General features: G+C 38.2%; 1 protein-coding gene across 1 annotated transcript; it reads left to right on the top strand.

Annotated features, from left to right (window-relative positions):
* Positions 1–358: 358 nt before the first annotated feature.
* Positions 359–8,352, top strand: nmur1a (neuromedin U receptor 1a). Its single transcript, XM_034146786.1, has 3 exons — positions 359–481; positions 5,356–6,300; positions 6,846–8,352. The coding sequence occupies exons 2-3, from the start codon at positions 5,382–5,384 to the stop codon at positions 7,229–7,231; spliced, it is 1,305 nt and encodes a 434-aa protein (XP_034002677.1). The 5' UTR covers positions 359–481; positions 5,356–5,381; the 3' UTR covers positions 7,232–8,352.
* Positions 8,353–14,951: the final 6,599 nt, after the last annotated feature.

Genomic DNA, 14,951 nt, shown 5'->3' with positions numbered 1-14,951 from the left:
CACTGTATGGAATAAGGTTGTGTAAAAAAGTACTGTAATATTTTAAGCTAAATACTAATTGATACTTTTTTGTGTATCATTGCATTGAAAGAGTATATTGTCCCTTTGTGAAAGGGACACGTATCTTGTTATTGCCATATTGACATAAGAGTAATTATACTAGTTAGTGTGGGCAGTTATAAATGTAGGTTTGAAGGTGTGGTGTAGAGAGGGTGAACGTGAGGGGGAATATCAGAGAGGGAGTGTGTGTGTGTGTGTGTGTGTGTGTGTGTGTGTGTGTGTGTGTGTGTGTGTGTGTGTGTGTGTGTGTGTGTGTGTGTGTGTGTGTGTGTGTGTGTGTGGGGACCGGCGCTTGACGAGAGAGCGACAGAGCAGGAGGAGAGTGGACTGAGAGAGCAGCACATTGTTCACACTCCGCTCAAGATACTTATCTGTCTCTACATCAGGGAATAGGACAACACATCAAGCGAACACTTTAGAGGTAAGAAGATTTATGTTCTTTGGAAAGCTATTTATATCCATTATCTATGTTAAAAATCCACCAACAAATGTATCATTTTGTAAACCTGTCTTTTTTATTTTATTTTAATAATAGCGTTTTTTTACTTATACATATGACATAGAAAAAACTGTTATTATAATGAAATGAAGATGCATTGATTCTCTAAACAGCTCTTATGAAACAGCCATGATCAAAACATTATATATAGTAGTATTTATTGTTTATAAATAGTTTGCTAAGATTATATTTTATATCAGGGCAGTGCATGTTATCAGACATTTTGTAATATTGTATTCCATCATAAGGTTTACTAAGGCAACAACACTGAGACTATAATTCAATTTGACACAAGTCCTTCATCTGTAAGTGGTTTCTCCATGAAAAGGCACCTGCCACATTTAGCATAACAGGATTGTGGGGGAAAAAGTAATCAACGTAAAACACTTGACATTATATTGTGCAGACGGTCAATGCAGGAATGAGAAAGATCCAAACATATTTCATACTGCTTTTTAAAATCCTGTTCAAAAAAATCATATGAATCAAAAAAGATATCCAGAGTTTAAACTCACATGGGACCTTATTAGTATGTAGTTTATCTCATAGTCTCACTTTTCCTCCTTCTGCTTTTAACATTGTAACAATTCCAATTATGAATAAAAAGTACAGAATAACTGAACAAAAACACAGAATTGCTCATAATTGTGAAAATAGATCATACAAATCAAATGAAGTCATGAAAGGTGCAGCATGCTCATGAATAAAGAGACATAATGGTCTATCTCTTTAGTGCATAAGGTGAAGGAGCAAAATGCCTCCGGTGTTATTAAAGTGATAGCTTAAAATGACTTGTCGGCATTAAGAAACATCAGATCAATTCCACATTCGGGTTTCGCACAATTTTGTTTCCCTTTTGTGAAGCAGCATACACAAGTCAGCCATTTGCCAGATCACATCCTTGGCTCCTAGGGGAACAAAACATGTATTGCATTCTGGATAAGGTGATTGAAGTTTTCCTGGAATCTGATGTGAAGGGGTTTATAGCAGTGGACACTTCATTGGTGTTGGAGTAGGAGATGCTTTTACAGATGCTGCAGTTGTGTAGTTAGCCGAATGACAAATATCTTTCTCTATAATGAGCTATATATTCAAGGCAGGACTTGTGAAAACAGAATGTCCTGCTTTTTACTGCATCTACATCTACAAGTCATAGTCAATAACTGCAGCACAGTTGCAGTGAACGTGAACAAAATCTGGTAATAAAGTGAATTTGTGTTGTTTGTTTACAGGAAAGGACATTGCATATAGTTTTTTATACGCAGAGGCTCTGTTAGTGCTGTTAGTGCTGTAGCTTGTGACATAAGATTTTCAACGACATAATTACTCTGTAGCTATGTTAGTTTGACAATAAAGAACCTTGAACATTGAACCTGTTCAATGGCCATACAAAAGCTGATATATCTTTAACTAGAGAACAATAAAGTTTAATCTACCACAACATCTTGGAGATTTTCATCTGTGTCCAACCGGTGATGCAGCAGTTACAAGAACAACAGCAACTTTCTTTAATTAGTCTTGGAACAGAGCGTGTTGTGACTTTATTTTCACTCATTTTTAGTGAAAGCAAGTCATGACTCTCTGGTGATCACGGCAATTAGGCAATTAAGAAGCATCAAGAGATATGCTCTAATAGATGATTGTAACTGAGGGCATATTTAATCTAGTTTTACTTAATTATTAACATACTCTAAAATATAGAATACAATGTAGACTTACTAAGACTGAACTAAAATATTAGAGGTAGCCTACATGACTTGCAGAATGCTAATAAAGAATATGTAATGTGTTATCTCAATTAATCAAATCCTCTGCTGATCCTTCAACGTGCAGAGCTGAAATATTCATTAGTCAATCAATTTTTACAAAGCACATTATTTTATTATTTGGAATATGCACTGGACAGAGTGATATAGTAATATGCTCTTACAACCTTCACCCCAAGGTTGACTGTGAGCTTTTATGAATGGTGTGAATGATCAAATAAATCATTTATGGCACACTACACTCCACAACCATAGGAAAATGGTGTATTGCATGTATTTTGTTGTAATGCATTGCGTATGCCACCACTGACAACAAGCCCTACCACTGATTGAGTTTATAACTCACGTTCTGTCTTGAAAAAAAGGGATGAATACGGTAACTCTCTGCTGGTAGAGAGATAAGACCTTTGACTCGTATATGTAAATGCAAAGAAAATTGTTGTGTGTTCCTGCTTCTCAACTGTCGGTCATTAAACTTGCAGGAAAGTGTTTCCTGTTTTTCTTATTACCCGGCTTTCACTTGGAAAACTGTAAACATCATTGGAAATTTCCATTCAACTAATCGACCAGTTCCTACTTCTCCTGCATCGGCTCAAATCTGACAGAGGCTAAATAAGTTCATATGTAATGTCTTTCATGTAATGCATTAATAATCTATACCAAAAAAACGTTTTAAATTCAAACATTCATGTAATGACAGAATTATCCACAGGACAGATGTTTTTAACTTTCATCTCGTCCATGTTACTCTGAAGCCCTTTAACGTATTACCCAATAACTTTCCTTCAACCGGAACTTCAAAAGCCTTGTAATACTTAATATATAAGGAATCAGTGCTTTCTGAAGTGTGCTCCTTTGAACAGGGGGTACAGTACATCTCAAGGACATACTGCTTTCAATGAGAATCTATTGCTTGGTCCCTGTCATATATCTCATGTGTTGAGTCAATAATACAGTTTGATTTGGTTTGTTATTTGCCCAACAATATCTTATCCTATCCCCACCAAGAAAAAGCTAGTTTCCCCAGATTAAAAAAAAATAATTGAAAGCCGGATGACTCATGATACATAATATTATTACCCTTGTGGGCGACTTTAATTTAGTGACTCAGGGCTTTGAGTAAACACTGAAAAGTGAATAGAATCGGGAGACAACTCAGAACAGAAACAGAGCCTTTCACTAGGTACTGACTCACACAAGGAGTCCCCCGTAGCCACCGCTTTTGTTAGAGGATCATGGTAATGGGATAAAAGTCAGATTAGACCTTTTTTTCGAATTGTAAGTGCTTTTGCGACAAAGCATGCCCCTGTGTATTATCCCCATTTCCCTGTGCTATTGCCAGTAAAATGATTGGACCGCTCAAATAAATTCAACTATTAAACTCAATGTGGACATGTTCCTTTAACCAGACAACCACTGGGGCTGCCAATGTGTATTTATCCTACTGTAGATCAAAAGCAGTCCCAAAACATTTGCATGCCTATTTGAGTAGCTTTTGGTCAAACTGAAAAGCCCAGCCTACCAACCCCCTTTAAATAATACTTAAAATACAGTACATATTTGTGATTCAATTGAATGTGATTTTGTACCCTTACATTGGCTGTGTTCCAAATCCCATCTGTTTTCTCTTTACTCTTAGTATATGGTGCAGCTTCCATTACAAAGTGCAGAGCTTTGCACCCGTATGAAAATGGATGTTTCATGAATATTTTCCATCATTGACAGATTTTCTTTGATGTGAAAATCTGAAGGCTGTCAATCATTTTGACGAATGAGAACACTGAGGGAGGTCTAGCATGAAAGTTATTCACAGCGCATTGCCTCTCCTTCAATTGTCTGCTTCATGTGTGACAAAATGGTTTATTCGTCTTTTCTCTACAGTCCTTTATAAAAGCATACACTATTGGTTTGTTCTTTATGTTAATCAATGAATGAAATCAAATAATATCAACTATGCCTTATTATCATGAATAATAGATTTCACATCAATGATGATATACATTTTACAAGCCTGTCACCAAGAAATGATACCCAACCACTGGCAGTATGTATACCATTGGGACTTACTTAGTCCAATACACATACTACCTTGCTATTTATTATGCCAGAAAAATATTTAGTATGCCACAGTACATAGTATGCTAAATGCAATATGCCAGCTTTACGGGGATATTCTACTGCATCTGGTCGCATTTTGCAGAATGCACTGCAGCATGCTTTTGTATTAAAGATACATGAATTGCAAATTGTATGCGTACTTTATGCAACAGTACATGGAAACAACATCTGGCTCACTGGCAGCTGAACGCACTACAATGTTCACTAGCTAGTTGCTGACTCTGTCTGCTGCTTGGTGTGGAGAAAGTAGAGTAAAGAGCTTTTTTTTCTGAAAACACCTGCTCAGTGCAGCTGGAAGTGGCTTTAATTAGAGTGGTCACATTAAAACCATACCAGTACATTTATTGGCCATAAAAACTAAATCAATAGGCTGATAGATTCAAGAACGCTTTGAGTAGGTTGTTAATTATTGGTTAGTTTGTCACTATCAATGTCCCCTTTCACCCTAATAGTAGAAATTCATATATAATAAAACATGAGTACTAGCTGTCACTAAAATATGTATCCCTCTCATGAATTATTGAACTCTACTGAAATAATAAGATGTGCTTATATTTATTTATTGAAGCACCAAGACAAAGATTGTGTTTTTTTTTTTGCTCTACTACAACGGCAGGAAACAGATGGCAATTCAAGCTTATCTAATAAGTCGGTCTTCTTTTCACTGTCAAAGTCAATTCATAACTCATTAGCAGAAAATGCAGTCATAGCTAATCTAATCGTTCGGGAAACATGATGAAGAAAGATAAATGTCATGATGTGAAACAACTACTTCCTTGTAATCGACAAAACTTTGATTTATTTTCAACTACGATTAGAAATGTTATAATCTTAACCTTTATTCTCGTGTGTGTTCAAATGATTTAAAATGGCATTTCATACTGATGTCTGTTTGATCTTTTCTTCTCTCAGATACCTTTTCTGATTACTGCAGAGAAATGGCAGCCTTTAACTGCTCTTTTGATGTAATGGCTGAAAAAGGCGGATGGCTTTGTCCTCTGGGGGAAAAGTGTGTCAATCTGACCTCTGATGCAAACGGCAGCCATATTGAACTGGATGATGCCTGTCTGTCGGACGAAAGCTACCTGGAGAAGTATTTAGGGCCTCGTCGATCATCTGTGTTCCTCCCTGTCTGCCTCACGTACCTGTTCATTTTCCTGGTAGGTGTCATGGGGAATGTGCTGACATGCACTGTCATCGCACGCAACAAAGTCATGTGGACGCCAACAAATTACTACCTGTTCAGCCTGGCAGTGTCCGACCTGCTGGTGCTGCTGCTCGGTATGCCATTAGAGCTGTATGAGCTGTGGCAGAACTACCCCTCCCTCCTGGGGAAGGGTGGCTGCTACTTTAAAACGTTCCTATTTGAGACTGTTTGCCTGGCATCTATCCTGAACGTAACAGCGCTGAGCGTAGAGCGTTACATCGCTGTGGTGCACCCACTACGGGCAAAATATGTTGTAACACGCACCCATGCTAAGAGGGTCATCCTTACGGTTTGGGGGGTGTCTGTGTTGTGTGCTTTACCAAACACAAGTCTACATGGGATCGACATCCTTCATACTCAATTCACCGGTCCTGCTGGGAACATAACAAGAGAGTTCCCCGACTCAGCCATGTGTACTCTAGTGAAACCGCCCTGGATGTACAACCTGACCATCCAGGTGACCACCTTCCTATTTTTCTTCCTGCCCATGCTCACTATCAGCGTTCTCTACACGCTCATTGGGCTGCAGCTTAAGCGGGAGAAGATGTGTCACACACTGGAGGCGAAGACAGTCTTTGGACAGGACAGCTTCTGTAACATTCGGACACAGCAGCAGAAGGCCCGTCGCCGGCAGGTCACTAAAATGTTGTGTGAGTATCAAAATAGTTTGTACCTTAATACTAACCAGAGTTATGTGCCTAGCTGACCTGTAAGCAGAAATGTTTATGAAATACTAAGAGTCCTAATCGATAGAGTTTTTAGGCCGATACTAGTCTGGCTCACTGGATGTACATTGTTGGAAAAAGTCGGCAATTGGCCATGTATCTCACAAGGCATTGTCCTCATTTTTGTTTATTTTTTAAACACAAACAAGTCAGAGGGATTTTTCCCAACACAAGAATGCTAATATGTGGAGCCAGCCACTGCCAAACAAAACTAGGTGGAGACCAATAGTGAAGGGTTTTTAAAGATCAGGGGCTGCATTTACAAACAATCTTGAGAGATCTCCTACAAATTCTAAATTCTACAAAAATCGACAGCTGTCAGCCAGGCAAGATAGTCTCTGCATCGTTGACACACAGCCCCCAGAGGGACAATTTAATAGATAGCATGTTGGCTTCAATCAATGTACTGCTATTGAAATCTCCCCTCCCCATGACTCCCATTGTGTCCTCCTCTCTTTCTGTCCTTTCAGTTGTTTTAGTGGTGGTTTTCGGGATCTGCTGGGCCCCGTTTCACACTGACCGTCTCATGTGGAGTTTCATCAATAACTGGACTGACAACCACCTGCACATCTTTCAGTACGTACACATCATCTCCGGAGTGTTTTTCTACCTCAGTTCGGCCGTCAACCCGATCCTGTACAACCTCATGTCCACACGTTTTAGAGAAATGTTCAAAGAGGTCATGTGTCATCGGCCCCACGACATAATTCCCAGAAAACACTCACTCAGTGTCACCCGTGTGACGCTCCGCAGCACCCTGAGTGACGCTCCGCTGAACAGTGGAGCTGCTGTCATTGAAGCCGAGGCAGAAGATGGAGAAGTGAGGATAAAAGGTGAAACTTCTTTTTCGTGTTAAAAACAACTTAAAGGGGGTGTGAATGGGGATGAATTGCTGTGGATGGCATGCTATTGTGTTCTGATCCACTGCATCGATCTGTCATCCACTTTGAGGTGCATTAGCTACCAACTACCAAAAACAGAGTCTGAGTGGAAAAACAGAAAAGCCGGAGCTGTCAGGCTGCAGTGTTAGGACCCGATCATTTTGCAAAAGGTTATGCTTTCTGCTCGTTATTTTGTGTTGTTGTTGTGTTGCAACCACAACATCACCTTACCTAACCTTTATTTTAGCTAAACTCACAGATTAGTACCAGACGCTCAGTGATGCAGAAACAGAAAGCTTAAAGCCTCACTAGTTGAAAACAATATCAGGGGTTGCGAGCTGATTAAAAGTGCTCTGTCTTATTGAGGCCTGAATGAACTATTCTCCTTTGAAAACTTTAAAAGCAGATTACTACTATTTAAAAAATGCCTGGGCAGGCTTATATCAATACTCAAGCTCTCTGAAATAATACAGGATAGCATATAGACAGGAAGGAGAGACTTGTCACAACTGGTATTTGAGCAAATTATCCTTTGAGAGAGAGAGAGAGAGTGAAGAGCACTGGAAAATAATTGCTTGTTGACCGGCATGAAGAAAGGCCGCTCTGATGTAAACTACTTTGCAGGGCTTATGATTTAGCCTGAACCTGATCCCTTTCCTTCTACACCCTGAACACTCATGCCTGCAACACACATGACGGCCATGCCAACACATGTGTTGGTATCGTGCCACATGTGTGTGTTGCAGCCACTTTAAGCTATGAATCAGAAAGATGGATACAGCTATGAATGTAAATATAGATCCTATATGTTATCAAACTATTTAGTGCTGCTTTTAAGGATCTTCTGTTTTATATGTTATTACAAAAATCCTGGAATTAGTCAAGTTGAAAAGTATCAGGTGGAAAAAATGAATCCAAAAGTTGTTCCATGCCAACAAGAAATGTTCAAATGTTATGGACTTGTTTTAAAAAACAGTACAGGAATGTCAATACAATGGTGCAAAACGTAATTTCTTTATTATACTGCTACTGTTATTGTAATGTAATGTGTGAGCCGAAATGTGCTAAAGTGTAATATCAAAGTGTTTGGGCATTAAGAATATATAATGTATGCTATACAAAATGTTTGTCAGCCCAGTGCACAGTTTGCATATGTGTTTGTGTCAAATAAATATCTTCTATACATTTCGTAATGCTTTTTATTGTCCATCACAAAGGAAAATAATATGTTTTTCAATTATTTTTCTTCTATTGTTTTTTGTTGCCGTTCAATACATGTCACTTTAAACTTTGAAATATTCTTGTTTCCTAACTAAAGTAATTTGCGTACTTATAGGATGCAGGAAATGCTGCCTTTTTCAATTATGATAAATTATTATAATTTTTTAAAGGCACACCAGTATGAAAATCTTTCTAAAGCTATGCTTACATTAAGCACCAGAATATTTGCAAAAGATTATCTTAATTTATCTTAATTAAACAATATTCTTGCACTGTTCCAGAGGACATTTATGAGGGCATTACATGTTTCATTAAACACAGCAATTAAAGAAAAAGCTATAATGAGAACAAACCAGTAAAAAAAAAGTTGTGATTTAATACTATAGTTTTATACTGTTGATGTCACCCTTTACCATAAGCTTGCAAAGACAAAGCGAAACCCTAAACTGCACCTGCACTGGTGCACGTGTCCTCCTACATTGCTATTGCTCATTAACCCCCTCACACACACACACACACATGGCACAAATATCCATGTTAAAGTCACTGATTGTCTTCTTTTCCTTCCAAGGTGAATAATAAGGACACTTGACTGGAAGTGGTAGCGTTGTGTGATTTCCTCGAGGTTTCAAATGACACCTTTTGTCCTTGTGAGAGGTTCAGCACCCTCTCAATCAAAAAAAGAATATGAAATTTCAGAGTGGTAAGAGCTTGAATTCTAATCAGATATAAAAGATCAAACGAAACACTAAATCCCTCTTCTTTAATATGACTGCACAATGAACATTACGTCAGTATTATCAGACCACATTACCATCTACCTACAGTATTAACATTGGAATGGACTTCATCTATTGCCTTACATCGCAAATGTGATACTTCAATTCAACGAAATACAGATAATTGCTTTCTTGCGGAGAGTAAAAAAATAAAATCTCGCTCGTTTGTAGATTCTTTATAAGGTAGACAGTTAACAAAGCGTTGAATAGAGAGTGGAAGCTGTTCAAAAAACAAATGACAGTATCCCAACACGGTTTAACAGATTTACTTACACAAGTTTATATGATAACTAACATTTCTGTCAAATATCTTAAACCTTTTGAAATAAAAACCCAAGCCAAAGAATTGTGCAAGAAGAAAGTTCAAACTTTAGTAGGTGCCAAGATAATCAGGCTTTGCTAATGTCTCTGGGGGCAATATTGGATACCACTGAAACACTCCTCTTGTAAATAACAGCCAGTGATCATCTCATACTGTAGCCATCTTGCCATGGGGGATAAGGTGAAGATTGGAAAATAAAGCCTCATTAATGCTCAGACACAACTCTTAACAGAGACCATGAGTAGATTGTGGATGCAGACACACAGCCTTCACCTCAACCCATCTGAAAGGTGCAAACTTAACTGAAAACTCTGTGGCGATGTCTTATTTAGTCACATCAGAGAATATGAACCTCAGTTCAATCAGGAGAGACGTTGATGTATGGAATACATGTTTATTACCGGGACACATGATATGAATGTAATAATGATTGCCATAATTATAACAGGAGAATGGAATGGTGTTTGGCGATTAGGCCCCAGTTTGCAGGATAATCATTCAGGAGGGGGAAGAACCGCTCCGATGAAACCCCCCGGGGTCTAGACACTGGTGGTGGTGTAAGTAGGTGGGAACGGACTGCAGGGAGAAGGTTTAGCTTGGTCCTGAAGGAGACGGGAGGCGAAAGGGGTGGAGGAGGGTTGCGTTTTGTCACCTGGAATGACAGCTGACAGAGGGAAGAGCAGATATAAAGGGATTAGCGGGAGCTATGATAGGCTTGTGAGAGAGGAGAGATTGGTTAGCTGGGGAGTGACGCCCCCGATCACTTAATGAGGAAGGAGAGTGTAGTGAGGTGACGTGTAATCTGAATGAAGAGCTTGGTCTTCCTGATTGAACTTATGCTGAGCTTCATTTAGCTGAAACTAGCATTTTGTTGGAGTCCGAGTCCTTAAATGAAAACAAGGTGGAAAATACGTTGACAGATTTTCGTTTCATCATACCACTCTTAACTTTATTTTACCCGAGAGCACTCTTGTTCTGGAGCTCACCATCTATGACGACTAAGTGCTTAACCACATCGACTTTTGAGATTAACGTTATTTTGGCATCCAATCCTGAAAAGGAGTAAGGCTTTTCATTTTATATGCTTGTTTCACTTTAATAAATAAAAGGCTAATTCAGTTCAGAAAGCTCAAACGCAGTGATGCTTCATATGGTGACTCATTAATTAGTTGAAAAGCACTGTGTAGAAAGAAAGAAAGATCAATCTATTTATTGATGGGGGACACCCATGGCAACACTGAATGAAAACCCTCCTATTCAGAGCATGTGCACATTCATTTGGGAATATGGAGTGCCTACCAACCCACAATCTATGACATATGAGAACCAAGACATTTTTTGTAGCCTGCCTTGGTCAGAAACCATTGGATTCAACATATTATTAAGCATCTGTAATTATACTTACCATCAGTTCCTAATAGCCATGCCTGGAAATGATGCTAATCACTGACTGCTACAGTATGCATTCACGCAAATTCTACAGTCCGGTAATTAGAGCTGTTTTATTAATGTACTTAGAGGTTAGATTGCACTGTTCTGAGTAATGAGAAAGGAGACAGACGTATACATTTTTATTCTAATTACATGTTGCCTATTTAAATGATTCCTTTGACAAGACATGACATAAAGCCGGTATTTTGAGATTTGCACTGATGATTGGTGGACTCACATTCCACCTCCCTATATTCGTCAATGTTTCTCTTTCCACTTCCCCCTAAAGTATGAATCTACAGTATGGCTATACGACCCTGAACTTAATGTCAGTTGTATGCACTTTTTATGTACTAAGTTTATTCAAAACCTAAATGGAAGGTGAAAGATTATATTCTGATCAAGCGTTGGAATTGTGTTTTAAAGGTGCCCTATTATACTGTTTTTCATCAATATATTATAGGTCTCAGATATATACAAAACATGTCTCTGAAGTGTTTGGCTCGAAACAGATCACTCATTGTAGTATCCCATAATCCCCTCTGTTTCAGCCCCGTTTCAAAAGTGCTGATTCTCTGTCTGTTACTTTAGATGAAAATAAGGAGCCCCTCCCAACGCCCCTCTGAGAGATATTTGGTTAAAAAGAACACAATGGTGCTCTAGGAGGAGATTCAAGTGATATGTTACCTTGGTTGGTGATTGGCTAATGGTTACACAAGCCAAAAAATCGTGATGACATCACAAAGTGGCCAAAATCTGATCAGCTCATTTTCAGAAAGGTTTTTATATAAATGGATCAGGACAAAAAGTGAGCGAATATTTTTTCCTGTAACTTTCAGAATCTCTTTACACAGAGGGGACACATGTTTATGTATAAAAGACATGAAAGTGGATTTTGCATAATAGGTCACCCACATTAGCTGCATACTGTATGTTTTGTTGTTGATGCATCGTAGCAGATACCAGCTTACTTAAAGTGGACCAATCATGCTATATTTGAATAATATAGTGTAGGACCATACCTATATAAGGCATATTTATACTTTTTTTTTTTCAAAATACCAAACAGATCATGCATTTTAGCCATGCCTCATTTCGCTCAATTTGCACTTTTTTAGCTCTGTTTTTGCAAGGGCTGATTCTGTGAGAACAGCACCACCTACAGGCCTGGCATATGTACTACAGCGTCTCCAGCGCTTTCGAACGGCAATGGCCGTGGCTGTCTCCTCCTGATTGGTGGAGTTGGCCCAATAGCCGTAGCGCCACCGTCCTGACATCAGGACAGTGTTCAAATCTGGATCAGTTTTTATCAGATCCGTTGCAGCCCCTTTTTTAGAGATTTGGGTATGGAGGAAAATAGAGAGGGTTGTGTTTTCTGACACTTGGTGAGTTCCCTGGAACACCGGGGACACATATTCATGTATAAAAGACGTACAAAAGTGCATTTTGCATGATAGGTCCCCTTTAAAGTACCACATTTGCCAAAGATCCAGATTGATAATTTCAAGGTCAAAATCTTATTAAGTATCAGCATAAAGACAAATTATATACAACAAACTGATCTGATTTATATTGTAACAAGACCAAAGCTAGCCCTTTTTTTCTGCTGCTGTCTTCTTTGTTGAATAGCCCTTGTTATATGCACATTTTCAAAAGGAGTGGCGTCAATGGGAGAAAAACATCCAACAGGAAACTTTGCATCCGACCCAGAAGATCCATGTTCATGAATTAAAAAACACCTGCCTGCGAATCTTGATACTCATGGAAATAAATCTGTAACACACACACACAATTAACGTTTAGTAGCAAATTATTTAAGCTTTTCTTTATGTACACAAGACCACATTCCTACAAACATATGCTATAAACTTTATCCATAAAACCAACTCTAAAACAGAAAAACACATTAACAGCATGCATAAACTGAATATGACTTCAGCAGGTTGTTTCTTTGACAATTACTACAGTCCCACATGGCCTGATGAAAGTCCATGTAAATGTAGGAAAAAAAGAAAAACGTCTTTCATATCACACTCATGTTCAATATGAGTCAATTTGAAGAGGAATCTCTGAAGGCTTCCAAGAGTGTTTTGTAATGAGCCTCTGCAATGGGGGGGGGGTTGTTTTTGTAAGTGATGAAAGGTCCATATCAAATAAGAACATTAAAGTTAACAAGCCTTTTGATTTTAATCAGCGAATATTCCCCTGAACATCACTCAGCTTCACATTTAGTGCTGGAAATAAATCTATATACAGTACCTGGAAGTTAATCGCTGCACATGAGAATAGGCAGGAATACTTATGGACTTAAGATGTAAAGCAACGTAAAGGCTTTAAATGAAGCATATTTGTAAGCATATAAGCCAACAATATAACTTTCTAAGCTATTTTATATCCATGGCTCTCATAAGCCCGTTAGGAAGATATACAATTTAAAAAGGTAGAATTTATAATGCCTGGACACATGCTCCAAAAAAGGCTTTGGCTACACAGAAAATACTTGTCTATGTACGGTTTTGGTATTTTGAATGGATTTGTTGACAAGGAGAAATTATGGAAAATGAGCAGCCACCAGATCCAGAGTGGGGTGTTTTTGTTTTAGTTTCTGCAAACCGAGCTGATTTAAAACATCCATTTGATTGTCATTCACCGTTCACTCATCTGATTAAAAAACCTACTCTAAATGCACCCGAAAAAACAAAATCCACTTTGAGTGAAGCAAATTTGTTATTTTTTCACCCACTTAGGCAAATCGAGTGACAATATTGTCCATATATGTAGTCTAAATCACCATAACATTGCATAACAGACTGTAGGGAACAGAGTGCACAGTATAATATGATATGCTGAAGTTGCCAAGATCACTGCTCCGAGTGGCAAACACCCAACAATCAACATCTGTCACCCTGCAGTCACATGAGAAAACAACATGAAAACCTTTGCTGAAATTATAAAGAGGTGCTGAGCAACCGACTGCAGAGAGAATTCAGGCTCTGCAGAAAGAGAAGCAGTGTGAGGCTACAATGTACAGCCTCTGTTGTTTGAAATAAGTTAACTAAGTCCACAGTATTCTGAATTGAATACATATTTAAATAGGAGCCAATGTTTGTATAATATATATTGTGTAATTCATTTTCAGTAAACATTTATCTGCAAGAGGACCTTGTTTATCACAGTTTATTATAACAGATATGGATACATCCATAAGAAAGAAAATAGTTATAAAAGGAAAATACTTCATTCTCATTAAATTGTATGTTTGTGTAGGTTTTGTATATGAAAAGCAACATATTCTTAGATTTGAATACATTTTTATACAAAATATTTTTTAGTAGTAATATGCATGGCCCAAGCATACTTTTGATTATTTAAGCTTCTAAAAGTTCATTTACAGTTCAGCTTTGCAAACAGAAATAGAGGGGCAACATTTGGCACGTACATCACAGGATGAGTCATTCAACTATCAGCTAAGCTTGATCACTTTTGTGTCATTAGTCTTTATATATAGACTAAAAAGCATCTAGTTTTCTAGCTGGCTGCTGGTTTTCTGAAAATAATTGAAAACACCAAGAGCAACTAGAAAAACATAAGAATATCTGATATGTATTGCAGACCGACATCAATTTCACCAACAAATTACAGGGAAGCTTCACTATTGGACTAATTTGTCTTTGATAAGAAGATAACCGGCAGTAGTTGCACATACTGAAAGTGAAATTAGTAAAAGCACTACAAACTACAACAGAGAAAAATAGATTAAGGCAATTTTAAATGGGGCAAATATGCAGTCTTCTCTTGCAGTTGTCCGAGTAGGTTTTGGAATCACACTGCTGCCAGTGAAGGATTAAATTGTGTCTCACTGCCGCCTAGGGGCTTGACTGAGAGGGAATCAGCAGTTTTGTTAGCGGTGGTAGAAGTTGAGCTTGCATGAGCTAATCAGCT

This window comes from Trematomus bernacchii, unplaced genomic scaffold (genome assembly GCF_902827165.1).
Source record: "Trematomus bernacchii unplaced genomic scaffold, fTreBer1.1, whole genome shotgun sequence".
Classification (NCBI taxonomy): Eukaryota; Metazoa; Chordata; class Actinopteri; order Perciformes; family Nototheniidae; genus Trematomus; species Trematomus bernacchii.
This window is presented reverse-complemented; position numbering and strand designations above follow the sequence as displayed.

Coding starts and splice junctions, on each gene's coding strand:
- nmur1a (XM_034146786.1), top strand. CDS start 5,382: ATGGCAGCCTTTAACTGCTCTTTTGATGTAATGGCTGAAAAAGGCGGA. Junction 6,301..6,845: donor GCAGGTCACTAAAATGTTGT/GTGAGTATCAAA, acceptor CTGTCCTTTCAG/TTGTTTTAGTGGTGGTTTTC.